Here is a 25,727-nt window from a genome sequence, read left to right on the forward strand (position 1 = left end):
CACACTTTTTGGGGGGCACATTCAAACCATAGCAATATTTTTTTATTTTACCTTTCTAAAATAGTTATCCTTGATCTTCTCTCAAGTCTGTAGTCCTCATAGCTAGAATATGAAGCTGTCAAGATCTGACTCAGATACGTCTGACAGGGATTCTTTATTATTATTGTTTTTAAGCCCCAGAGCTCTTTGAAAAACTGATAAAAGCAATGAACCCTTTCCTTAGAAAAGATAAACACACAGATACACACAATTTTGCATAGTCTCTTGGGAGCTCCTTGACTTCCTGGAGACTGGTTTAAGAACTCCCGGAATAGAGCCTGAGATCAGAATGGATGTTCAAGCTCAGAAGTAGAAAGAGGTAGAAGGTGTATCTGGGAAAATGAGTTTTTCTTAATATGGCTTGAGTGCCCACCATGTGCCAAAATGTATTAACTCATTTAATTGTCACAGAAACACTAAGAGGCAAGAAATTGTTGTTATCCAGGGAACAGGTACAGAGAGGGGACATGCCACTTGCCCAAGGTCACACAGCTGGCAAGAGTTCTAAAGTGATTCCTTTATCCCACACACATAAGGTAAAGGGAATAAAAATAGTTATTGGGGAGAAAATTCCTAGGGGGAAAGAAATGGCCTCACAAAATCAATGTTTACCTCAATAGTGAAGCTGAGACATCTGGTCATCTGAATCTCTATGGCTGGGAAAATCCTGTTTCAAAAGGAGCCTGGGGAAGAAGAGTATGTTGCTGAGAAGGGGGAGTGGGACCCCAGAGAAGAGAGGACCTGCATCTTTTCCACTCTTCTTACAAGTTTGGAGATCTGCAAATCTCATCCATGACCTGCCTATCACCAGGGCAAGAGAAATGGCTGTGGGAGGTCTAGAATGAGTGAGACCTGCTGCCTGGCCCAGGGCTCCCATGACCCTAGAAGTGTGTGGGAGAGTTGTCAGCTTTTCCTCTTGCTCATGAAAGAGAGACGAAGCCAGCGAGGATTCACAACTATGGTGAAAGGCTACAGCGGAGGATGTGGAGTGAACCCCCAAAAGGCAGTTGAATGGGGTGATGAGTCCTTAGGGCAGAGGGTTCATGCCCAAGACCAGGCTAGATAAGACACTAGCAGGAGACTGAGAAAGCTGAGAAGCAAACATACGCTCTGGGAGTCTAGAGGTGGCATTTGCATAAACACTTCTCTAACCCTCCCCCTCAGCCTAGCAAAGACCCCTGTGGGAAGAAGGGGAACAGAGGCTAGAAGTTACCGGAATACATTTCCTGCAAAACAACATAGAAAGTAAATCCAGTTATAGCAAAATGATAGAAATTTTATTTTGCACATTTAGGTTTAGGATCATAAAATGGGTACCTGCTACCCAAGTGATGAGCTACTGCCTTTGTTTGTTAACTGCTCTTTCCTCCCTCAGCCTCTAGCTGCCTCCTTTCATCCAGCGGTGCTAGAGACCTGGTGTTGATATCCACATTCATAGGCTCTGGGTGATCTGGCACTTTTAAGATGGCAAAGCACTTTTGCATCCTGTGGGCTGTTGTCTGTAGTTCTGGCATATTGCATGCCTGAAGGCAGAGCTAGCCTTGCTACCTCCAAAACAGATGAGAAAACTGAGGCCCAGAGAGATTAATGGTAAGGTTACACAGCAAATTAGAAGGAGTGTAGGACTAAGACCTGGGCTTCCCAACTCCCGGTCCAACTCCTGGGTGGGTCAGGGGTGCAGGTAGATTGCAGAGGATCTGGGATTTGGGGAAGATTCCTGGAGTTTACTTTAGGCTTGTGCAAGAGGTCATTCCAGGCTTCCCAGCTTAGGGGAGCAGGGCCCTGTCCTTCATCTGCAAGGACAAGAATCAGAGACACCTGTGCAGAAGGGACACTCAGCGGATGACCTCCCTGAGAGCAGGAACTACTCATCCTGGGCTGGGATCCAAAGCAGCCACTTTTGCAGTGGAATCTTGGAATAACGATATCACTCCACACTGGGCCTCGCCCTCACTTTGCAAAGTACACTCATGTCCTCTCGGAGCCTCCTGAATGCTCTTTGAGGCAGGCCAGGCTACCTTCATTTTACAGATAGGAAAACTGAGGCTCAGACAGAACATGTGGTTTGCCCAGGGTCTTTGCATGGAAATAGGGAGTTGAATGAAAGCTTAGACTTTCAAGGACAGAGTGAGGCTGGTCTTCCAGCTGGTCCCTTTTCATATATCCTAGAAAGATAAACTAAATGAAAAGAGCTTACCGTTCTACTTTTCATCTGTGCCAGAAATGACAACATCCCTTCCCCATCCAACGAGATAACTAAAGACACTAAATCCTGTTCAGAATTTTAAAAACTTTCTGCATTTTTCTCTCCCTCTGAGATGCTCACAGTCATAAAGAATGTGTTAGATCTGGGCTAACAATAAGGTTGTTGAGCAAGTATTCTGCTTTCAGAGGTGGGCCAGAACCACCCTTTGACAACCGTGGACAGAACCCAAATTGTTTATCTCTACATCCTGTTCTGTTTATGGAGTCCTCAGTAGGTACTCCTGTGTCATGGATGAACACATGCATGAACAAACAACCTCTCCTTGGCCTCCTCTGTGCCTCGGTGCCCACCATGGAAGGGTCTTCAGCAATCATCTTATCCAGCTGGCTCCTCTTACAGATGAGGTCCAGAGAGGGTGAGTGCCCGGCTGGAGGTCACACAGCAAGTTAGAGGAAGCACAGGTGCTTTTGGAGGATTACCTCCCTATTTCGGAGCTCAGCCTGAGATCTCATCCAGCCTGTCTTCTGAACCAGGAGAGCAGCTTTAGCCAGGACAGACGAAAGCTGTCCTTTATTGTTTACTTTGCTTTCGAGTCTGGTGCAGCCTTCCAACTGGCATGTTCAGGGTAGCTTCCTGGGCTGTGGACCATTTTTGGATTGTGAGATCGATTCCCCCAGAGGCCCAGGGCACATCTGCTACCTGCCTTCACCTAGATAGGAAAATGGCTCATTTTGGAGAGGATGTCTAATCTCTATGTTGAAGTAGCACAGATGCTGCCCCATTTGGGGTGTGGAGGTGGAAGGATGCATAACACAGGGATGCAAGTTTGATGGATGGGAGGACTTGGGACAGGCTGTGTGTCCCATGGGTGCCCTGGGAGGAGGGTGATCCAGGCAGGAAACCAGGCAGAGGCCAGCTGATCTTGAGCCGATGGACAACAGCTTGTGGGAGGAGCCAGCCTGTGCAGAGCAGTGGATGTCCACATGGGCCCCTGTCACAAGGAGAGGTCAGGAGAGAGAAGTGAGTCCTCAGCTGTCTCTGCAGCTTCTCAGCCTTTTCCTCCCTGGCTTGGGCAGCTAAGGGTGGGTAATGTGATCCACTTGTTCTGGTTTGCTTAGGACCTTCTGGGTTTAGCTCTGAAAGTCGTGTGTGGACCCATGCAAACCTGGGCGGTTGGTTACTGTAGGTGGGGAGAAGTGCATGGTCTGGGGATTTAAAACCTGGCTTGAATCCTGGTACTTACAATTGTTTGACATGGAAAAGTCACTCTGCCTCTCAGGGCCCAGCTTCTGCATTTGCAAAGAATGAATAAATGAAAAATCCCAGGCATTGCCGTGGGTATGTAAAAACCTTTAACTCTAGGGCGGAGAAGCAGTGTCTATTTTGTTTATTGCTCTATCCCCAGTGTTTAGCACCTGGTGCCGACTCGAAAATATGTGCTGTCTCCATGGATGGCTCCCTAAATACTTAGGGAGCACTTCCTAGGTGCTAAGCATCCTCTATGTCTCGGTTATTTCATCCTCATCAAAAAACTTGATTACACTCTCTGAGGGATTAGGTGGCTCTTCCAAGCCACACCTCAGGCAATTCAGAGCTGGGATTCGAACTCAGGCACTCTGACTCCAGCGTCTGTGTACTGCACTTCCCTCTGTGATCCTGTTTTGTAAACTGAGAATTTTTGCACGGGAAGGACAGGCACCATGATGATCACTAAGGGAGGAGGACATGAGGACAGAGAGGCAGCCACTTGTCCCAGGCCTCACAGTCTTCCAGATTTCTCCTTGACCCATGCTGTTTCTAAAAGATTTTTCCTCGCACCTTTTCCTGTAGACAGAGCCCCCGAGGTGCTTCTTCACATCTGGGTCTGACTGGGATATTCCCAGACAATGGCTCCCTCCACCCTACCTTGAGTCCTCAGCCACTTACAGCCACATCCAGATTTGTGGGCAGGGCCACGCTGGCTTCACTCAGCTGCTGTGGAGCCCCCAGGCTGCCAATCCTCTCCTGCTTCCGCCGCTTGGCTCGCTGATTCTGGAACCAGATCTGTAATTAGGGAGACAGGAAGGGGATAAGCAAGAGTTTTCCTCCATCTAATACCACCTCCCCCAAATTCATAATAACTATGCCTTCCAAGGGACTTCACTTTACAGTTTGTAAAGCTCTGTGGCATCCAGGATGTCTTTGGATCTGGAGGTCAGCTTTCTGAGAGGGAACCAGGGTTTCCACCTTCAATGCCTACAGGGCCAGGGGACCATGCATGAATGAAGCAGCTGGTGCTGCACAATTGGGAGTGTTGGGGTCTGTGGTGAATAGAGCCAAAATGGGGCAGCTTCTCAGCTCCTGTCAACAGTCACCACGTGGAAATGTGAGTCCGGTGTTGCAGGTTCATGCAGTCTCCAAAGTGGAATCTTGATTTTTATGTGAAAGCTTCTGAGTTTTAAACTACTGTGCAGACCAAATGGAAATCATGTGTGGGTCACCAGTGGGCCACCCGTTTTCAACCCCTGGGGCCCCTTGGCAGGCTGAACATTGGCAGCTCCCTGCATTCCTGAGCAGGTGCTGATGGTCCCTGACTTGTGGCCATTTATCCTTGGTAATTCTGCACAGGCAGGTGTTGAATTCTGGGCTTCGTGGCTGATACAGGGGGCTTCCCATTTAGCCAGTGCCTGATTCTAGATGGGAAGAAAAAGGAGAGAAGTCTAAGACAGGAGTGGTCCTCAGCCAGAAGGATAGAATAAAGAACCAAATGTTGGCCTGATTTTGAATTAGAATGAGTCCATCGCATTTGTGGAAAGAAAAAAAGGAGAGCGACTTACAAAACTATTTTAGAGAGAATGCTAATGGTGCCACAGTCGGATCTGGTGGAATGTCATGTGCTAGAGTGGCACTTGCAAAGCTGGGTGCATGTGAAGAGGGCAGGAAATACCTCTGGTGAGTGACAATGGGCTACTGTATTTCTAACCCTGCTAGGAAGCAATACATAACTGGGGTGAAGAGATCACAGATGAGAGATTAGCCTGTTGGTGCTTGAACCAGGTCTCCAACTAAGACCATGAATTCAAGACTTTTTCCACTTTGCTACACTGCCTCCAAAGGAATCCCCATGTGTTCTAGATCAGGGGTTGACAAACTGCAGCCTACAGGCTAAATCTGTACTTCCACCTGTTTTTGAATGGCTCATGAACTAAGAATAGTTTTCACATTTTTAAATGGCTAGAAGAAAAAAAGAAGGGTAATATTTTATGACACGAGCAAATTACACAATATTCAAATTTCATGTTCATAAATAAAGTGTGTTTACATATTTTCTGAGCCTGTTTTTGTGCTACCTTGGCCTGTTTGAACAGTTGCTCTGACACTGACAATATACCCTGCAAAGCCTAACGTCATTACCATCTGGCTCTTTGCAGAAAGGTTGTTGACCCCCGGTCTAGATGGCTAAGACCTATTTTGTGAATGAGGCTTCATGGTGAACGACATTTTGGAAGTGTCGCCAAGTGGGGAGGAAGGGTATGGAGCAGAGATCCGTGGTGATCACTGATGCCACTTCACTCCCTTTCCATTCCCAGAGGAGAGAAACCATTTTGGAACTAGAGTGACCTCATTTCACAGAAAATAGTATTTGGCCAAAATGACTGTACTCATAGGATAAAGCCGACAGAAACTTTTAGATGGGGCAACCCCAAAGGGCCCAGGATATATTGTGTCTCACACATGGTCCCAAGGGCATGGAGGCTGGGGGCTGAGGAAGGGATGGCTGTACCTGCACCCGAGCTTCTGGGAGGTTGATCCTGGCTGCCAGCTGGCTGCGGATGTGAACGTCTGGGTAGTGGGTAAAGTGGAAGATCTTCTCCAACTCATGCAGCTGCTCAGTGGTGAAGGTGGTTCGAACCCTCCGCTTGCTCTTCCTCCCTTCTGCATGGGAGAGGGTCCAAGTTGGGTCAGTGGCCTTGATGTCAGCACCTAGGCGAGGTTTTTGTGTTGCCTTGTCCTACCCTTCCACCCCACTGCTGCTCCCGAGCCTTGGCCTCTGGCTCCTCAAGCTTGGAGCTTCACAGTATTCTCTTTCCTAAAATCCTCTGCCTCTACACCGACCCTCACCCACCATGGACAGTGAGGCCAAGTTAACCTTCTAGAAAATCTTCTCTGATTGTGCCTTTCTGCTACTCAGTTGCCTTCAATGACTCTCTTTTGTCTACAGCAGGAGATGGCCAACTATGGCCACCAGGCCAAACCTGGCCCACTGTCTGTCTTTAAATAAAGTTTTATTAGAACACAGCTTCTCCCTTTGGTTTACATATTGTCTCTGACAGTTTTTGCACTATAACAGCAGAGTTGAATCATTGCAACAGAGACCATGTGGCCTGCAAAGACTAAAGTAATTACCACCTGGTTCTTCATAGAAAAAGTGTGTCAGTCTTGGTCTGCAAAGTAAAGGCTGAGCTCGGTAGCAGTCAAAGCTGTTGATGGTCTGTCTCCAGCCCACCCGTCCAGCTTCCATTTTATTCAGGGCTGGCTGCATCATTTGTGGGGCCCAGTGCAAGATGAAAATGTGAGGCCTATTGCTCAAAAAGCCAAAGAATAGCTTTTTATTTTTTCCATCGTCTCTTAAACTGTCATAGTGGGTTTTTATTTGCTATTTCATGTCATGCATCCCTCAGAGAGCACAAGGATACTCACAGGGTGAGAATAGACCTCACAGGGACCTGGAGACCCACCCTAAGACTTGCAGTCATGGATACCCCATGAAGAAACTTGGTTCCACTCTGCAACTCAGTGCTTGACCTCAACCCTCCGTGAACCCCTGCCCAGTCCCCTTCCCCACCAAGATGGAGGGAACAGCAGTTGCTGGGTAGGAGCAGAGAAACAGTTGACCAAGAGCCCGTCCTAGAGAAGCTGGGAGGTTATGAGAAGGCATTGATCGCTTCTGGTGCATTCACCACTGTTCCACTGGATTTCACTAATCAGATATTCAAATGTGCAGTTATTAAGATTTCAAGATGGTGACAATATGCATTCAATCCCACTCTCAGGGCCTCCTTCTAAGCACAGGGTCCTGAGCATCTGCATTGGTCACACACATGCCCATGAAGCCATTCCTGCCTCCAGTGCTTTGTCGACTCACATACCTTGCTTCATTCAAGTTGGGCTGCTTACCATATCCATAACACATCACGTGTGTGCTTATCACTTTGTTTTTTCTAAGGCAATCCCCTCTGTCTGGGATCACCGCTTCTCTCTCGTCTGCAATTCTAATGTCTGCTGATTCTTTAGCACCTGCATTCATTCTTACAATCTCCAAAAATTATGTCCTAATCTTTCTAACCCTGGGTGATCTTCCTTACTGGCAATATCTTCATTCTACTTGCTAGCTTTGTCATTCATTCATCCACCTTTTTTGTTAAGCACATACTTCTTTGTGCCAGGCACAACAGTAGGCAGTGAGGTGTAGAAAAGCTGAAGGCTTGGTCCTTGATTGGAAGCACTCATCATATGGTGAGATAGGGGGTACAGATAGGCTTGCTCATGACCTAGAATACATGGTGGTCACTGAGCTAACAGAGGGAAGTGGACACCTGTTGGGATTTATCTGCCCAGAAATGCCTCTTTTCTGGGACCTGCCCTACCCTCCTTTTGGAAACTATTCTTCACATACACCAACCAAGTAGTTGTAGTGGGAACTGGATTGGTTCAAGTGTGGGAAGCTGAACTGGACCTTTTGGAATCAATCCCTGGAAAATTTTTGTTACACGACTAGGAAAGAGAATCAAATCCCTCTAGTGGTTCAGCGGTGGTGGATGTGAGACGTAGGATGAGATCCATCAACTACCATCTCTCTTGTCATGCTGCTGAAGTTGTTTGCAGGGAGGTATAGAGCTAATTATGGGATATATTTTGGAGAGAGGCTGTCAGGTGAGGTTGGTGGATTATCTTTTGGCTGAGATAAATCAGGGACAACAGTTTGGTTTTGGCTCGAGCAAAAGATGTGTGTGTGTGTGTGTTCGTGTGTGTGTGTTCATGTGTTTGTCTTATGGGGAAATTGGGTGTTCATTTTGGACATGTTAAGTGTGTGATGTCTATTGGCTAGCCATAGGAAGCTATGGAATAGGAAGATGCATTGATAAGTTTGGAGCTCAAAGTGGAACTGAGGATGGAGGTTCGAATTAGGGAATTGTCAGCATCTATTTGGCCTTTGTAGTCATGGGAATGGGTATCACACAGGCAGAAAGTGTAGGTGGGGAAAAGGAGAGGGCCTGGGAGCAAGTCTGTGGTGCCTTCACCATGTAGAGGTTCAGCAATGGGGAAGGCAACAAAAAGACCAAGAAGGGAGGCCTCTGAAGGAGGAGGAAAGTGAGGACTGTTTCAAGAAAGAAGGCACAGTCAGCTGGATCCATGCTGCAAACAGACCAATTACAATGAGGACAGAAAAGTGGTCCTTGAACCTGGCCACACAATGGAGAGTAAGGAAGATTGCCCCATCGGCAGAATGGGAGACTCAGCCAGCATTGCCTGTAGCTCCTGGTTGGAGCCAGGTGACAGACGACGCTGGAGGAAGGACCAAACCAGGTGGCAGTGGGTTTGTTTACCTGACCATGGACTTCTGAGGACAGAATTAAAATCCTTGTCTTAATTGGACTACAGATTGTCCCTGTGATGTGATTTTAGGGATTGTAGAAAAGGCACAAACCGTCTCCCCAGATCACCTTCATTTTTGGGACCCAGGGGAATTCGTACCATTCTAGCTGACACCTTGCCTCTCCTGACTTTTTCCTCATTCCTTGTAAGAAAAGTCGCTCTCAGGAATTAATTGAGAACCTAGGTACTTCCTGTCCCAGGGTCACTCATACTCATGCTCAGAGAACGCTAAGCCTCCCAGGGAAGGAAGCCTCATGTGTCTTCTGTCATCCTTCTCTAGGCTGTGAGCCCCTGGAGGTCAGGGACTGTATCTGAGTAGGGACTGTATCTGACTGTATCTGAGACCAGCTGAGGAACTGGCTCCCCGTGAGAGCTCAACAAATATGTGCCTTGAATGGATAAAAGTAGAATTCAGGCTCTGCTCTCAGTCCTGTTGGACAGAAAAGACTTCCACAGGATTTGTCTGAAACTCTGTACTATGTCAGATGTCACACATCAGAAAGGATGGCTGATGTGAGCCAAAGCTGCTACAAAGGAGGGGTGGGAGTCTGAGCTCCAGCTGAGGTCCCTGGACTCCCACCCAGCCCACTTGTTTTTTACCCCAAATAAAAGTGGTAAAGTCATCACACACTAAGAATTGGAGTAGACACTCAGTGAAAAATAGATTTCACTTCTGAGGGTTTAACACCTGAAAAAATCAACTAACTTGTTTTCTTTCTTGGTGCTTATGATTGATCCTGCTGTCATTGGATAGTAGAAAACCCAGTGAGCTGGACATCAGAAAATCCGAGCTCTGTTCCTGGTTCCACTATGCAACTTGTGCCACATTCTAGATTCATTCTCTGGGCCTCAGTCTCCCCATCAGTAGAATGGAGGGGGAGAGAGACATTGAATGATCAGGTCACTAAGGCAAAATCCACCCTGATATTTATAATCCTCCTTCTCTGGGATGGAGGATGAATGGCTCAAAAGTCCTTGCCTCAGGCTTGCCTGCAGGACCCGTTTACTTGGTGAAAGGGCCAGGGCCAGTGAGATTTCTCTCCGGGAAGCCACCAGGCCCGGTTGCCTCAGTTGTAGAAATGGGATTTCAGGTTTGCTTTTGTTCTCAATCCTTTCTACCACCCCTCACTTTTGTTGTTAATCCATTTTTATCCTTTCAAAGTACTTTTGCTCACTTTTGTGGATTCTTGGAAGCTTCTTGGGAGTTGCAGGCAGTGAGGCTTTGAACATTACTCCCCACTAGAGTAAGCTATTGGCCTGTGACCCACCTCTATAGGAGAGCCTCATCTCTGCCTCTCCCTCTCGACCCCTTTCCCTCCCCAAGTCCACACTGCCTTTTTAACTTCGTGGTTCTTTAAAAAGATATTTATTCCATGTTTAGAGCTGGTGTTGTGTTTAAGGGATACAGCTGAAATCAGTCAGAATTAATGTAGAGAGAAATGGCAGGTGTTAATTCATTCCAAGAGCTCAGTGAATGTTGTCTCTGTAACCAGCAGCTAATAGGCACTGAGGGCCTGTCTGCAGGTGTACAAAATGAACAAGCCATGCCTGACAGTATTGGATTTACTCCTTCATTCATTCACTCAGTCAGTCAGCATATTAGATGATAGTAAATGATATGGTACAGTTCTGCAGGAAGCTGCAAAAAAAAAAAAAAAAAATTACAAAAGGGAAGATTCCAGGTTGACCTGGAAAACTGAGGTGTCAAGGACAGCAGGGAGTTGAGGTCTTCCTGGGACTATAGAAGTGTGAGAGAGAATGTGGGATGTGGAACCAGAATACAGAAAATGAAACAACGTGGAGAACACAGGATTAGAAACAGAAGACGGGTCGTAATGAAAATAAGCCATCTCCTCCATTTACCCCAGAAAGAAACGCAGGTGAACAAGGATTTATGGCTAAGAATAGAATCCATAATAAAATAAATATTTCAAAGCTTCCATTTGTGTAACTAAAGGAGCAGCTTTTAAGACATGATGGCTTTTTTCCTGTTCCCAAGAGTACTGGAAGAAGGTAATTTAGAGGTGGGGTGAAGAAGGAAAGGATCTAAACTCTGCTCTGCAAAACAGCCTCACTGCTGACTTCATGGAGGAGGGGCTGCCTGCCAAGTCATAGGCTGGTGAGAAAAATATGTTTTCTCATCAGCTTTGAACTACACATTCTCAGGATAAATGTTTGTCTTTGAGAGGTGATGATTATGGTGATGATGATGTTGTCCCTGTGTCTCACAGTTTTAGTGGCCTCTCTCGGAGTAAGGAGGGGTGCCTAAAATTCATACTGGTGAGGAAGTATGACTGGAAAGACCCAACCAGAAGGCCAAGAGCAGTTTTGGGAGAGACAAATAAACTTCAACCTGGAGTCAGGTTGAAATGAGGTTAGGATCTGAGGCTGTACCTTGTGAAGGGTTAAACTCCTTTGAACCGCACTCTCCAATATGATAGCCCCTAGCTATATGTGACTATTTAACTTAAATAGAGTACAAAAATTCAGTTTCTTAGTCATACCCTCCATCGCTCGATAGCCACATGTGGCTAGTGGCTACGATATTGGACAGTGCAGATATAGGACATTGTTATCATCACAGAAAGTTCTGTTGGACAGTGCTACCTTAGAGGGTTTCCCACTGGATTTTTGGAAAAGTCATATTCTGGGTCTAATTTTAAGTTTCTCCCTGCATTGCAAGTTCCTCTAATTGCCACATAGTAGAATGCTAGTTACATTTCTTTTACCTTTTTATCTGTATTTTCTATTTTTCTGTAATATACAGGAATTTCTTGTGTAAATAAACAATCAAATAAAACAGCAGGGTGGAAAGAGATGAGAATAAAGAAATCACTGAAACAATTAGGAAAGATCACTGAAATCTCCCACCTGGAAGGAGAACTGGATCAGGAGTGAGAAAACCCTTGGGTTCCCATCCAGCCCAGCATCTCCCTACCAGGTTCTGGGCAGAGAAGCCAAGAAGCAGGTGGTCACAGCCCGGCCTACCTGGGGAGTGGGCATGTGGGGACAACAGTGGAGGGGGATGGAGACAGCAGGAAAGAAAGAAAGTATCTGACAGGTATACTAGGAAAGAAAGTATAGTGTCAGCTTTGATGGCTTTGGGGAAACCGGAAGTATAGGGAAGGCGAGAGGAAGAGAGGACTGCCCCACACTCACATCTCCGCTGGTGCCTGGGGAGAAGGAGGATGACCAGGGGAGGGGATGGTGCCCAGGAGCTCTGGGCGATGAGTCAGAGCAGAGTCCCCTAATTATGGCCCACAAAGCAGTGTGGGAGTGTAAAGAGCAGTGTCCAAGGGGGCAGCTCAGGAATGATGAAGGTCAGCACTTCAACTTTCCTGCAGGAAAAGAGGAGACTGTGAGGGCACCAGGAAGGCTGATGCTTGGGTTACAGACCACAGAGGGTTACAAATAAGGGAATAAGGTGGGAGAAGGCAGAACAGCATAATATGGAACAGAGAAGGTAGAATGCAGTTCAGCGTGTAGAATTTTGGAAACTCGTTAGGCAAGAGGCTGGAAAATACAAGCTCATTGATGGCCCTGGCCCATGCATAGGATAGGATTCTCAATCACCAGGAGAAACCAGGGTGTTCTGGGTCCCTGCTAAGAGGGGACACTTCTGAGGCAGCATGGATCATCCTGGAAGGAGCACTGGATCAGGAGTGAGAAAATCCTTCGGTTCCCATCCAGCCCAGCATCTCCCTACCAGGTTCTGGGCAGAGAAGCCGAGAAGCAGGTGGTCACAGCCCAGCCTACCTGGGGAGTGGGCACATGGGGACAACAGTGGAGGGGGTGGAGGCAGGAGGGAACTGCCACCCTTTTCAAGTTGCTCCTCTCCCCATTGTTAATAGTACAAGCTGTGACTTACACTTTAATAGGTCTTCGAAGAGAATGAGTCAGCAGAACTTAATTAAACCTGAGCTGTTTAGCACATCGATCATAAGAAATACAAAATTTACACAGGTGAGTAGGCCACCTAATTATAAACTGATGTTTCTCCGTGCTCAGCGCCCTCCCCTGATTGCTTCTTCTCTGGGGTCTGCTAATTGGTCCTGGTTGTGCAGCTAAAGGCCCCGGGGACGTTGCCGCTGGGCAGTCTCTGGAAACGGGCCTCATCCTTGTCTTCTGAAAACAGTGGGTTCACCATGGAGGACACCCAGGGCCCTCTTTGCTGCCCTCCTATAGGGGACACCTCCTGACACACGAAGGTGGGGTGCAGGGCAGGAGTCTCCCCATGGCTGACCTGTGCTGGCCTCATTTCCCTAGTCAGGCCACAGACTTTCTTTGGCTCCCTGTGCCCAAAGGGAACAAGGCAAGCTTCTTAGCATGGCATTGAAGGCCTTTCCCATTCCATCTTTCTAGCATCATCTGCTTTCCCTCAATTGTCATTTCCATAATTTTAGTCCCACCTGACCATTTCCACATTCCCCAAATCAGCTATGCACTTTTATTTTCCAGGCCCTTGTTCTGTGCTCCCTGAGTCTGGAATGCCTTGTCCTCCTCCTTTGCCTAGCGAACTCCTACTCATCCGTCAAAGCTCAAATAAATCAAATATTTCTTTCCAAGGTCTGTTGTGAATCTCCTAGTTAAAACACAATAATTTTTTTTTTTTTAATTTAAGAGTGTGAAATTTCAGCTTATAACAAACTAGCTTCCATATTTGTAAAATTTTTTTTTCTATGAGTCTCTATGAGTCAATCAGTCAAAATATCTGTAGTGATTATTACTGGATGGTGAGATGGTAGAATTTATAGTTACATTTCTTTTACCTTTTAATCTGTATTTTCTATTTTTCTGTAATACACAGGAACTTCTTGTGTAAATAAATAACGAAATAAAACAGCAAGGTGGAAAGAGATGAGAATAAAGAAATCACTGGAACAATTAGGAGGAGACCCTTGCGAAACTCACCAGAAAGGGAGTGCCACTCCCAGGGGTGACTGGCTTAGTACTCTCTAGGCAGTGTGAGGCTTGCATCTTCCACACCTGTGGTCTCACTTTCATAATATTTTGTATGTATGAATTTTAGCATATGTACTCCCCCCACCACACACCCACCCACACACACACTCACCCATACTTTTTACTTATGTATTTAAAAATTTTTTTCTTTCTTCCTTTTTTATTTTAAAGCAGCTGTACCCTTTGTTTAAATGAAATTATAAGGAAACCCTACAAAACAAACAGCAGTAGAGCTCCTTTATTGTAGTGTATGTGGGGCCTACTCCATCTTCCCTTCATCCAAGGCGGCTCTGGTCATGCATCTCAATGAAAGCCTGAAGTTCCCAAAACATTTTAAAATCTAATGCTTAAAAAATGCGGATGTACATACATAAAGGCCAAAGTTCTTGGCTTGACACACTTGACCTTCCATCTGCCTTACTTCTTTCATCTCTTGTGACTGTGTTCCATGAATTTTAGACTCCAGCCACTCGATTTTGTTGTTTCTCAAGGATTATTCCTTTTTATACCTCTTGGGTGCTGCTTCACAGGCTTTCCTCTTCCTGGAATGTCCTGTCCCTTTCTCTGCCTGACTCCATCTCAAAAGCCACTTCTTCTTCGAAGGGCTGTCTCTGATGGTGTTATGCAGGGTTCATTATCTCCTATTCTGTGTTCTAAAGCACTTTGTTAGGTTTGTATATCATATTTGTGCTATGACAATGTGACTAATGACAATGTGCTTAGGTCTGGTGAGACTAAAACATGAAGCATGGGCACAGATTATTGGGACAGGGTAGCAATGGGTTGATTTCATGTGCTATAATATTTCAACAGTTCTAACTCTCTTCCTTGTTGGGAAGTTGTGTGCATGTGTGCATGTGTTGCATGTGTGCATGTGTGTGTGTACACGTGTGTGTTTATGTTTCAGACCCTCTCCACTTCCTCTCCAATCTATACTGTGTTGATGCAGGGGAATAATCAGACAACACAAGCTGTGCAGTCAGGAGATGTTTCAAGGTGTGACACAGGAAGTGTCCTAGAACTTATTCCTGTTCAATGGGGGAAATCCATATTTAGTTACCCTTCTTGCCAAGAACTGAGGAGGAATTTAATTGTTCTCTTGCTTAAATACCTACAGAAGGCCGACCAAGGTGGCAAATGTGCCGAGTGCCCAGATTAGAGATATACAAAGCCACAGGGCTTTCAAACAGGAGGAAGAGACATTTCTGGCCAACAAATTATTAACAACTGCCACCTTACAAGGAGTGGGGAGGAAACCTCTTTAGCAACACACCATTGATAAAGAAACTTGAAGGTTCCATATATGGAATCTAAAATGATGTACAAAGGGTTCCAAGGGTCCTGAAATAAGGAACCATCATCCCTGCATGGAACAGTGAAGTAGAAGAAGGAGAAGAGCAAGATGAAGACTCCAGACAAGGCCCAAGCACACACAGCTCCTCCAGCCACACCCTCTGGTCTCAGTTGACTGGTTTGGAGGTGGACATCTCACTCAAGCTCGGCCAATGGGTGTCCCTCCTCTGGGGCTTTTGAACGTGGGATTTTAGAGGGCTTGAGGACATCACTGGAGACTGATCTAACTCTTGGAACTCTTGGAAGCTATTAGGAGAATGCCAATTAGCAGCAAGAAAGAGGTGAGCTCGCATGCAGAGAGAAACAGCTGCAGAGACTTGATGACATTATTGGGTCTGGATCCCATCACAGCTGAAGGTTACTTATCATTCCGCCCTTCACCTGGCTTAGTCTGGAAACTGATTTCTTAATTTCCTCCAAGGCAATACGTGTCCCTCTCCATTTTAGCTAACCTAAGATAATTTTTGTCAATTGTAACCAAATAGCTCTCATTAATACTGATCATTGTACACGTTTTTGCCTGAAATCTGAAAATGATTCTTCATTCCCTGAGGAATACAAAGCAAAAATAAAAATCTCTACTGTAGCCTACAAGGCTGCGTGGGTTGGCTCCTTTCTGGCTCCTAGACCTCAAATTGTATCCTTGGGCATCATCTATTAATAGGCTGTTGCCCTTGGGGCTCCCTCCATGTGGAATGCCCTCCCTTCCACCCTACTCAGTCTTCAGATTACAGACCAACCATAACTTCTCTGGGAAGCATTTTCTGACCTCCCTGACAGACCAACCTCCCGTGGAATAGTCCCTTGGAGTACCATGTCACCATCTCCCCAGCACTTGTCACAATTGTAATTGTACTTTCATTTGTGATTATTTGGTGGTTATTTGTCTCACCTGCTGTCAGATCAGTGGCAGCATTAGATTCTCATAGGAAAAATAAACTCAGGGCTCCCATTGATTCTACATTATGGTGAGTATGTAATAATAATAGAAATAAAGTGCATAATAAATGTTATGTGCTGGAATCATCCTGAAACCATTCCCCCACCCACTGTCCATGGAAAAATCATCTTCCACAAAACCAGCCAAAAAGGTTTTGTGATGCTCTACACCATCTCCAGTGCCCAGTTCAGTACTGTAGTGGCTGTCAGAGGGGTTTGCAACTTCATGGACACTTCTTTCAAATTCTCCCAACTTGGCGACTCATTTCTAATGAATGAAATGCAGTGAAAGTGATGCGATGTGATTTCTCAGGCTGAGTCCTAAAAGGAAGCTGCTTCCACTTGGCTGTCCCTCTAGGATTGTTTACTTTGAGAAAGGTTCTCTGCCATTTTGTGAGGACACTCAAGCAGCATGTGGAGGTTCCTATATAGGGAAGAACTGGGTCCTCCCACCAGTGGCTGTTACCAACTCACCAGCCATGTGAGTGAACCACTGTGGACATAAATCTTTTATTCCAGTTCAGCCTCCAGATGACTGCAACCCCAAATAACATCTTTACTGCAATCTTATGAGGGACCCTGAGCCAGAACCACCCAGTTAAGTTACTCCCAAATTCCTGATCCACAAAACTGAGTGAGATAATAAATATTTATTATTTTAAGCCACTAAGTTTTGGGATGATTTGTTGTGCAATAGGTATGCCTCGCACTGAGTAGATATTCAGTGGCTATTTGTTGCGTGTCTGGATAAACAATACAATGGATAAATCAAACTTAAATTATAGCCAATGTTTTAAGTCTCCTCCTCTGCCTATTTGGATTTCTCCTAGCTCTGACATTCTGGGCCTTATAATTATAGTTAATGTTGTCAATGGCTGGCTTGTATCACCCAGGCCTTTCTGTGCTCCATATCTGCTTCTTACTGCCAGCGTTTGTCTTTAGGGATCAAATCCTTGGATAATTCTGGGGAGTATGTTTGCTCCATTTCCCAAAGGATTTGAGCTTCAATTACCCATAGGGGCCACTGGCTTAATGACATACCCTTTATTCATTGCCTCCCCTTCCTTGTATTATTTCACTACTTCCTTGCGTGTCCCATATCAACTACTTGTGCTCAGATCCTTTCCTTAGGGTCTGCTTTTTTGGGAGACCCCACACTAATACAGCGCTCTTTTTTGCAGGTAGGGGCCATGCCTTGCACTTTCTTGTGCCCCCTCAGGGCTTGAGACTGAGCCAGGTTCTCAATTCTAGAGCCAGTCTCCCGGTATCCCTGTAGGAAGGTCCCCATAGCTCTGGTGTCAGGAACTGAGAGATGGAGTCCATTGGAGCAAGACCAAAGCACACTTCTCTCGGGGAAGTGCCCATTTTTAACTCCACGTCCTTTTGCCCTGTTCTTGTCTGCTCTGATGGGAGCTCTTGGATCTACCTGGGTAAGAGCCAGAGCTGTTAATCACCAGGTGATGAGATACACACAGGCCTTAGTCACAGCCTCAAACCAGGGCTGCCTCTCCCAGTTCCCATAGCAGAGCAGCTGTCTTTGATTTCAGGTAGTTCAGGGGAGGAGGAGGGCTAGGGAAAAGAGGGAGAGGAGAAGGAGGAGGAGAGGAGAAAGTGGTGAGGGACAGGGAAGGGAAAGGAGAAAGAGGAATATGAGGGGACAAAGAAGTGATGGAAAGTGTAATGGGCAGAATGGGTAGAATAGTGACCCCCAAAAGGATATGTCTAAGTCCTAAACCCTGGGAATTGCTAATTTTTTTTTTTTTTTGTAAATAGAGTCTTTGTAGATATAATTAAGGCTCCGGGCATAAGATCATCGTAGATTTAGGTGGGCCCTAAATCCAATGACAGGTGTCCTTATAAGAGAAAGGGACATTCTCTCTCTCTCACACACACACATACACACACACACACACACACGGCAAGGCTGTGAGAAGATGGAGGCAAAGTGGAGTGATGCGTCTACAAGTCAAAGAAGGATAAGGGTTGCTGGAACCCCCGGAAACTACGAGAGAGGCATGGATCAGATTTTCCCTTGGAGCCTCCAGAAGGAGCTATCTCTGCCAACACCTGAATTTCAGACTTCTGGCTTTCTGAATGGTAAGAGAATATATTTCTGTGTTTTAAGTCACTCAGGTTGTGGTAATTTGTTACATCAGCCTTAGAAAATTAATACAGACAGGGAGGAAGAGGGGAAAGAAGAGGAAGAGGTGGCAGGAGGAGCAGTGGCTTCTAAATGGCAAAGACACCAAAGCATTTCAAGGGCAAGAAAGGTTTGGAATTTGAAGAGGAGTTGCCTGCACCTCGAGGGTAGACAGGGCCGGGGAGGGTGTGATGGGAGGTGAGCCTGGGATGAACAAGGCCAGTCCGGGAAGGACTTTGAGTGCCACACTAATGTGTCAGGGGCAGGCCCTTGATGAACTGCAGCATGACGGCCAAATCTGGCCCGACCGACCCCATGTTTTTGTATATAAAGTTTTATTGGAAATAAGCCTACCCATTTATTTACACATTGTCTACAGATGAGTTTCAGCTGTGACGGAAGAGTTGCATAATTGTGATAGAGACCATCTGACCATCAAAGCTTAAAATTACCATCTGTTCCTTTGCAGAAAGTGTTGCCATCCCTTGCCACAGGATGCTTCTCAAATGCCAAGAATTCTACCATGCCCCTAGCCAGCTCCACCAGACAAGGTGGGCAGAAGTCAGCACTGTCCCAGGGTGGCACTGCCAGGGACTTCCATCCCCCTCCAGGTGAGTAGTCACTGCATCTTGTTTTATTCACCTTCACCTTCCCCAGCCCCCAGCCTGGCCCAGAGTAAGCATTCAGTGGTTATTCACTGAATGAATAGCTGGTGAGCAGGCAAGGGAAGATCCCTGGGTTCCCCAGAGGCCAGGCAGTCCATACTGGTTTACCCACTGGGGTGGTCTCTCTTCCTTGTCAATTTTCCATCACCTTTCCCCTGGGGCCTATGATTTCCCCACAGAGGATTATCAGTGGTAGAGGTGCAAAGATGGTCTCTCTCTCTCTCTTCCCAGGGTCTGAGCTTTCAGTATAAAGAGGCTTCCTCCTGAATGGGTCTCCCTTAACTTTGGAGGGTCCTGGGTTTTGGAGGGCTTCCCTCTCCTTGGAGGAGAGAGAGCAGGAGGCTCGGTGTGGAATCTTTTCAGATAGAGAGGCCCTCTTGGATTTTCCCATTGACTTTTAAGACCTGGGAGGGTCCAACCTATAGATCATGAAGGTCCCTGCAGGAGTGGGAAGATGTCAGGGGGGACCTTTGTCCCTGCCATGAGAAATGAGGACAGTAGAGCACTACACTAGCCTTGGAGCCCAGATACCTAGCCTGATCCCATCTCTCGCATGTACTGGCTCTGTAGCTTGGAACAAACCACTTTACCTTTTTGAGTCTCAGCTTCCTCAAAGGACCACTTCCTTGGGCCACCAACATCAGAATCATTTGGGAGAGTTTGTTAGAATGCAGATTCCTGGGCCTTTTGACTTAGAGTCAGAGTCTTGGGTGCTGGGCCTGACAGGTTGCATTTTAATAGCTCCCTAGGTGAGATGGCAAAGGTTGTCTGTGAGCCAGTCTAGGAAGCCTTTTAAACGTTAAGTGGAGACAAAGAGGAACTTATTCCTCTACCATTATTCTTGGGGAAGGAGAGGGCGTTGCTCTTTCTGGTCCTGTTGTTCTCTGCTGAGGGGTCCTGCACAAGAGGAGGCACATAAAACAGGGAAGTAGAGAAGCATCAGCCAGCAGCAATAAGCACAGGGCTGGGCATGAGGGCTCCTGTGAGCGTAGGGAGAGGCCTTCCAGCCTCTCTGCTCCTGCCCTGCCTGGGATCATGACCATCCCTTCCATGGGGAGAAAGATTGTACGGTGGAAAATCACCACAAGGGAATCCTCCAAGGTTTTTCAGCAACTAATTTGCTGTGAAATTGGTCATGGCATGTCAGAGCTGGGAGAGACCTTATGAATATTCTAGCCCTGCCCTTTCATGTTACAGGTGGGGAGATTGAGGCTAGAGAGGGCAGTGACTGGCCTGAGGTCCTCTTGTGCACTGGGGCCAGATCTGGGCTTAGAGGGCAGGTTTCCTGAATCCCTGCCCTCCTCACCCAGTGTGTTTCACAGACTCCAGCTCATTTGCAATTTCTGCATTTCTTTTGTATAGTTTCTGGCATGTTCGGATCCCATCTGTATTATTTGTTTAGCATTTTCCCAAATAGGCCTTTTTGTTTGACTCAAATGATAAATGTATTTTAAAATAATATCTTATATCATGACCATACATGGATAGCAGTGTCTTTCACCATAAATACAAGGTTAGTGTAGAAGTAATTACAGGACTATTGAGCTAGATCATCTTTATCTATATACCCACCAAGGTCATCTTGAGAGCTGCCAGTGGGACCCTCTCCAAGCTTTCAGAAATGCTGAATTTCAGCATAGTGGGAGATGGATGGATTTAAACTATGTTCAGGGATAATCTAGAGTAGATGGTCTCAGGCCACCAGGGTTCAATTCTAGTGTTCATTACTCATATGGTTTTTGTGGGGGATTTATCTTCTCTTCTTGGTTTCATCATCTGTAAGATGGGCTCCCAAGTGTGACAATGAGGTGGGAAAATGGCCACAAAGGTGCTGTGGAAGTCATAAAACACCATCCGATGTCACCACTGCTAGTCTGGTCGGCACTTACTGGGATCTGTTCTGGGACCAGATGGATAGCTGACACGGAACATGCCAGAATCTTCCGTGGAGGCCTAGAAAGAGTGGCTTCCTTTCTGAAGCCTGCCGTCATCGGGCTAGGGGAAGGGAAGCTGCTCTGGTAGGAAAGGCGAGACCTCTCTCTCACGACACAGGGTGATCATAGATTTGTACAACTGCAGCAGGAGAGACTCAGGACCCCAACTGGAAATGTGTCTATGAATCTTTAATGGACTGGAAGATATTAATGAACTTCCAAAAATTAAGCTAGGGACCCTTTCCCTTTGGAAAACTCAGCCACGGGGAAACACAGCAGCCTCCTGCCTGTGGACACACAACCCTCCTGGTCTTCCTCAACCCTGCAGCTGAGTGCGATCCCTCATCAGCTCCCTCCATGGGAGACTTGCCTGGTCGGGGGGATGTGGAGCTCTATTTATGGCAGGTAATGACATTAAGGGCTCCCTGAGCTTCCTTTCCAGCATTTTCTTGGATTAAAAGGGGGGAAAAGGGGAGAGAACTGAGAACCTCATGTGAGATATTCCAGGCTCGGTGACTGTCAGACTCAGAAGGCCCTTGAGACATCACCAGCTTCACCATTTCTTATTCCCTCACCCAAGTGTTTTGCCGAGAATAAACCTGAGGCTGCAGTGGACAGGGACTTTCCTGAGGTCACACAGCAGGCCACGGCAGAGCCAAGGCTCACACCCTGGGTTCCTAACTCTTAGCAGGTGTGTGCGTCCACCTCAGTGCCCCAGTGCGGCTTTCCTCCTTTCCTCAAGCCGGCTCTTGATCTACCTGGTCACTGTTATCTGGCGACAGGCCTTGAGATGGCCACTGGCTTGGGGAAGGTGATTAGGGTGGACTTTTCCCAAGCCAAAGCTTCAGCCCCTGGAAGTTTTGCAGACTGAACTCGGCTTAGGAGGAGGAGATTGTGCTGGACCCAGCAGGGATTTGGGGGAGTCAGAGCCGGGTCCTGATAGCGGGGCTTCTGTTTACCAGCTACGTAACTTGGGGACATTATCCTCCTCTTCTCTTTCACAGATGAGTTTTCTTATCTGTCCAGTTATGATAATCGTGCTTTTCTACTGAAATTAAAAGAGAATGCCTATGACATTGTCAATGCTGAATAAATGGTAACTAGCATTGTTAGCTGGGGCCTGGTTACAGTAACAAGCCCTAGGTTCTTGCATTCTGCAACTAACTGAGCTTTGGTGTCTGCAGCTGAAAAACCACAGTTTTGGGTTAGATTGAAAGGTGTGTCAGGAAACCAGCCCAGAGCCAGGTCTTGCTCTGAATTTTAGAGTCCTCTATCCAGTTGATATGGACGGAAAAGCGTTTTCTCTGCCTGAGCCCAGCTGGGTCTTGGAGACCAGGAAACAGAAAGAAATGATCAGGAGACACTTACCCTGGGGCTGGTCCTGTGGAGGCTTTTCTAGCCCAGAGCCTGAGGCCACAGCTTCTCCGGGGCCCTCTCCGCCTGGCCCTTCTGGTCTGTCCACGTCATTTCTCCTGGCAGGCCTCTTTAGGATCGCCTCGATGGAGAACGACAGGCCCAGCTTCTTCGGGGCCTCAGAGCACCCCAAGCTGTTTCTCTCCATATCCCTGCAGAGAGCAGGGCCCACCTCAGCACACATTGAGGGGCTCAGGGGTGACTCTGTAGGCCAAGGAGGGTGCCAGTGGAGACTGGCGTACTTCCTCCCCTGAACCTCCTGGGGTCAAGAGGGCGCGTGGAGGTGAAGAGCAGAGAGTCTCCAGTTAGATGATCCAAGCAGGATTTCGCGTCTGCAGAGACTTCCATGGGCAGATGACAACAGAAGAGCTGGAAGGAGGGGTATCCTGTGCCTACAGCTCACAGCCCTTACCAGTTTGATGTCAAAGGAGTCACCATGGCTGAATTGGGGTTCAACCTTCCAGAGAAGGGTCTTCTCGGATGCATTGCCTGCACAGTCACCAGCTTAGACCAGGATCCCTGAGGTCACTGCCCAGTGGCGAACAAAGAGAAGAGGGAGAAACAATAAGGCACAGGAAAGAGGAGGTCAGTCTCCAGAGGAGGTATGGAGGCAGGGTGTCCACCTTTGCCCTTTCTCTGGCTTCTGGCCCTTTCCTGTGGCTCTAGCCAGCCTCTGGGAGGCTGGAGTGCCACCCTTGGCCTCAGGCGGCCAATTCAGTCCTGGGCTTTACTGCAGCTTGAGCCGTCTTCCCAGACACCCATCTTTACTTCCTTCAGTTCTGCTGCGTCCAGACTCCAGAACATACCTTCAGTGCGTCAGTGCTCCTGCTGTCCTGCAGGTGGAGGCTGAGGAAAGGGGGTCCCCGGGTGCTGCCAGGCCTGTCTCTTCTCTGTGCCAGGGCTGGGCTGAGCTGTGAGTCTGATTCTTCTCAGGTGTCTCTGGGCTGGCCCTGGCTTTGTTCTGTTCTATTTTTCCTGACCTCACTTCACACGTGAGGCCCTCTCTCCACAGGCACCTGACCCAGGGTACCTCTCTCTTCCTTGTGGCGTCCTTTCTGCTGCTTCTCCCAGTCTCCTGAGACAGAACTGAAGAGGTCCTTTCTCTCCGACTGGGAGCTGACAGTTGTTGATCTGTCCTTACCAGGAATTTTGCTCCAAATTACTGTGTAACCAAGGAGGAGGGGGTAGTAAAACAGGCTGATAAGAGAAGAAACTCTCCACGCCTCTTAAGGCTGGGGATGCAGGTGTCAGGGTAGGAAGGTGGCAGGAGGCAGTGGGGATCTGAAGGACAGGTATTGGCGGCCCCAGGGAGGGGCTGTGCTGGGGAACTGGCCAGAGCAGGGGAAGGGAAGGTGGGAGCAGAATGGCCAGGAAGTGTACCCAGGCCCAATAAAACATGTTTACTCAGCCAGGAGAGCCTATGGTCGTGTGTGGGGGAGGCTGGGCTGGGGTGCAGTCTGCTGCCTGTCAGCCTCAGGCATTCATTTGCTCTCAGATGTGCTTTCCACGGCTTGCAAATATCAGATCAGGAAAAGCATTCCGGGGCTTTCTGATGTAGGGAAACTGAGGTCCAGAAACAAGATGGTGCAGAAAATATGATGGCAGGGCCTGATCACAGCCCTCCCCTGGGGAGCTCCACGATGCCTTGCTGGCCACGAGGAAACAATTTTCACAAGAGGGATGGATACCCTGGAAGAGACTGTGAATGTGAATTTGGATGTTAGAATACAGATCTTTCATAGAGGGCAGGGGTGGGAGGTTGGGGGTAGGGAAAGCTGGTCTCTACCCCCTGAGAAGAGTGAGTCAGGAGAGGGAGGGATTCACCCCGAGAGAAGGAACAGGTAAAGATGCCCCATTTTAGGAGCTGTGCTCCTTGGAGGTGTCAGGCTGTCTGATTTAGTTAGGGTGGACTAGGCTGTGCTGCAGTAACAAGTAAACCCTATCGTCTGGGGAACGTATACTATCTCACCCACATCACATTCTAACGTAGTCATTTAGGGACCCAGATTCCTTTCAAACAGTGATGCCACCATTCTCCAATCATTGGCTCCAAGTTTTCTGGGGAAAGGGAGATAGGAAAGAAGAAATTATTATTTTTTTAAATTTTACTTTAAGTTCTGGGATACATGCACAGAATGTGCAAATTTGTTACATAGGTATACATGTGCCTTGGTGCTTTGCTGTACCTATCACCCCATCATCTAGGTTTAAGTCCTACATGCATTAGGTATTTGTCCTAATGCTGTCCCTCCCCTTGCCCCCAACCCCCTGACCGGCCCCAGTGTGTGTTGTTCCCTTCCCTGTGTTCTTGTGTTCACATTGTTCAACTCCCGCCTATAAGTGAGAACATGCAGTATTTGGTTTTCTGTTCAAAGGAGAAATTTTGATGAATCAGAAGTAGAAGGGGTTGATAGACCTTCTGCTCACATTCTGTGGCCAGAGGGTGTCACATGACCCTGCTTAGACCTATCCCTCTCCTAGGGCTGGACAGGAGAATTTTCCTGTGCCAGGAGAAAAATGAACTAGTTTGCAGTGAAGAGGCCAGAGTCCCCTAGAAGTCAGGTCCAGCATTGGTCCCTGGAAGGGGTTGTTGGATGGGAAGACGAGGTTCCTTACACTCAGGGCAGAGGAAGCTCTGACGGGTACTTGAGATGCTTGGTCAAGGGCAAGGACAGGATCTTTGGGGGTGGAAGTGGCAGAGGTGAAAAGAGAGAGTCGATGGAGCCCTTTCTCTCTGCTGGGCCTCAGGCCTGCAGCTGTGTGCTCACCATTTCACTGAATCCATTCAACAGCCTTATCAATTAGGTGTCATTAATGCCATTGAACAGCTGAGGAGATACGCCCAGAGAAGGGGAGTGATGAGTGTAGGGCTACACAGCTAGCCACCAGAGGCAGCAAGATTCAAACCCAGGTGAGTCTGGCTCTGCACCTCACACTCCTCCCACTTTGCTGTAATCCCCAGAGACCATCTGGCTCAGCCCTCTCATTTCACAGGTGAAGAACTGAGCAGCAGAGAGAAAAGCTGCCAGAGTTACACCTGTTGTTTTCAGCGCCTTGCTTGATTTTCTTTCATTTTGCCTGTTTCCACTGTGTGATTGGCCCCTGGACAGGTTAACAGAACACCCTTCTGTGGTGTGGACCTGGACACTTGCTCCCGTCTCTCCCATGGTTAGCCATAACCCTGATGTTACTGACTTCAGTTATTTTATTACTCACATGTGTGCTCATTCCACGAATACTTCTTGAGTATCTACTATGTGCCAAACACTCTGGAGATGTAGATGAAGGAGACGTGGCCCCTGCCCTGAGGGACTTACATTCTGGGGTGGGGGGTGGGTTGGGGTGGGGGGAAGGGGGACATGGCTGCAGAAGTACAGTGACACAAAGCAGGAAGTATCAGTGGTCAGCGATGGAATCTTGTGGGTGGTCAGAGAGAAGTC

At 47.4% G+C, this 25,727-nt stretch overlaps 1 protein-coding gene across 1 annotated transcript; it reads right to left on the reverse strand.

Annotated features, from left to right (window-relative positions):
- Positions 1–1,231: 1,231 nt before the first annotated feature.
- On the reverse strand, positions 1,232–23,398 carry ISX (intestine specific homeobox). Its single transcript, XM_045363737.2, has 4 exons — positions 22,243–23,398; positions 6,009–6,160; positions 4,172–4,288; positions 1,232–3,236 (listed from the first exon to the last, which is right to left on the reverse strand). Exons 1-4 carry the CDS (start codon positions 22,469–22,471, stop codon positions 2,997–2,999), a joined length of 738 nt encoding a protein of 245 aa, XP_045219672.2. The 5' UTR covers positions 22,472–23,398; the 3' UTR covers positions 1,232–2,996.
- Between the last annotated feature and the right edge of the window lie 2,329 nt (positions 23,399–25,727).

Source organism: Macaca fascicularis, chromosome 10 (genome assembly GCF_037993035.2).
Source record: "Macaca fascicularis isolate 582-1 chromosome 10, T2T-MFA8v1.1".
Classification (NCBI taxonomy): Eukaryota; Metazoa; Chordata; class Mammalia; order Primates; family Cercopithecidae; genus Macaca; species Macaca fascicularis.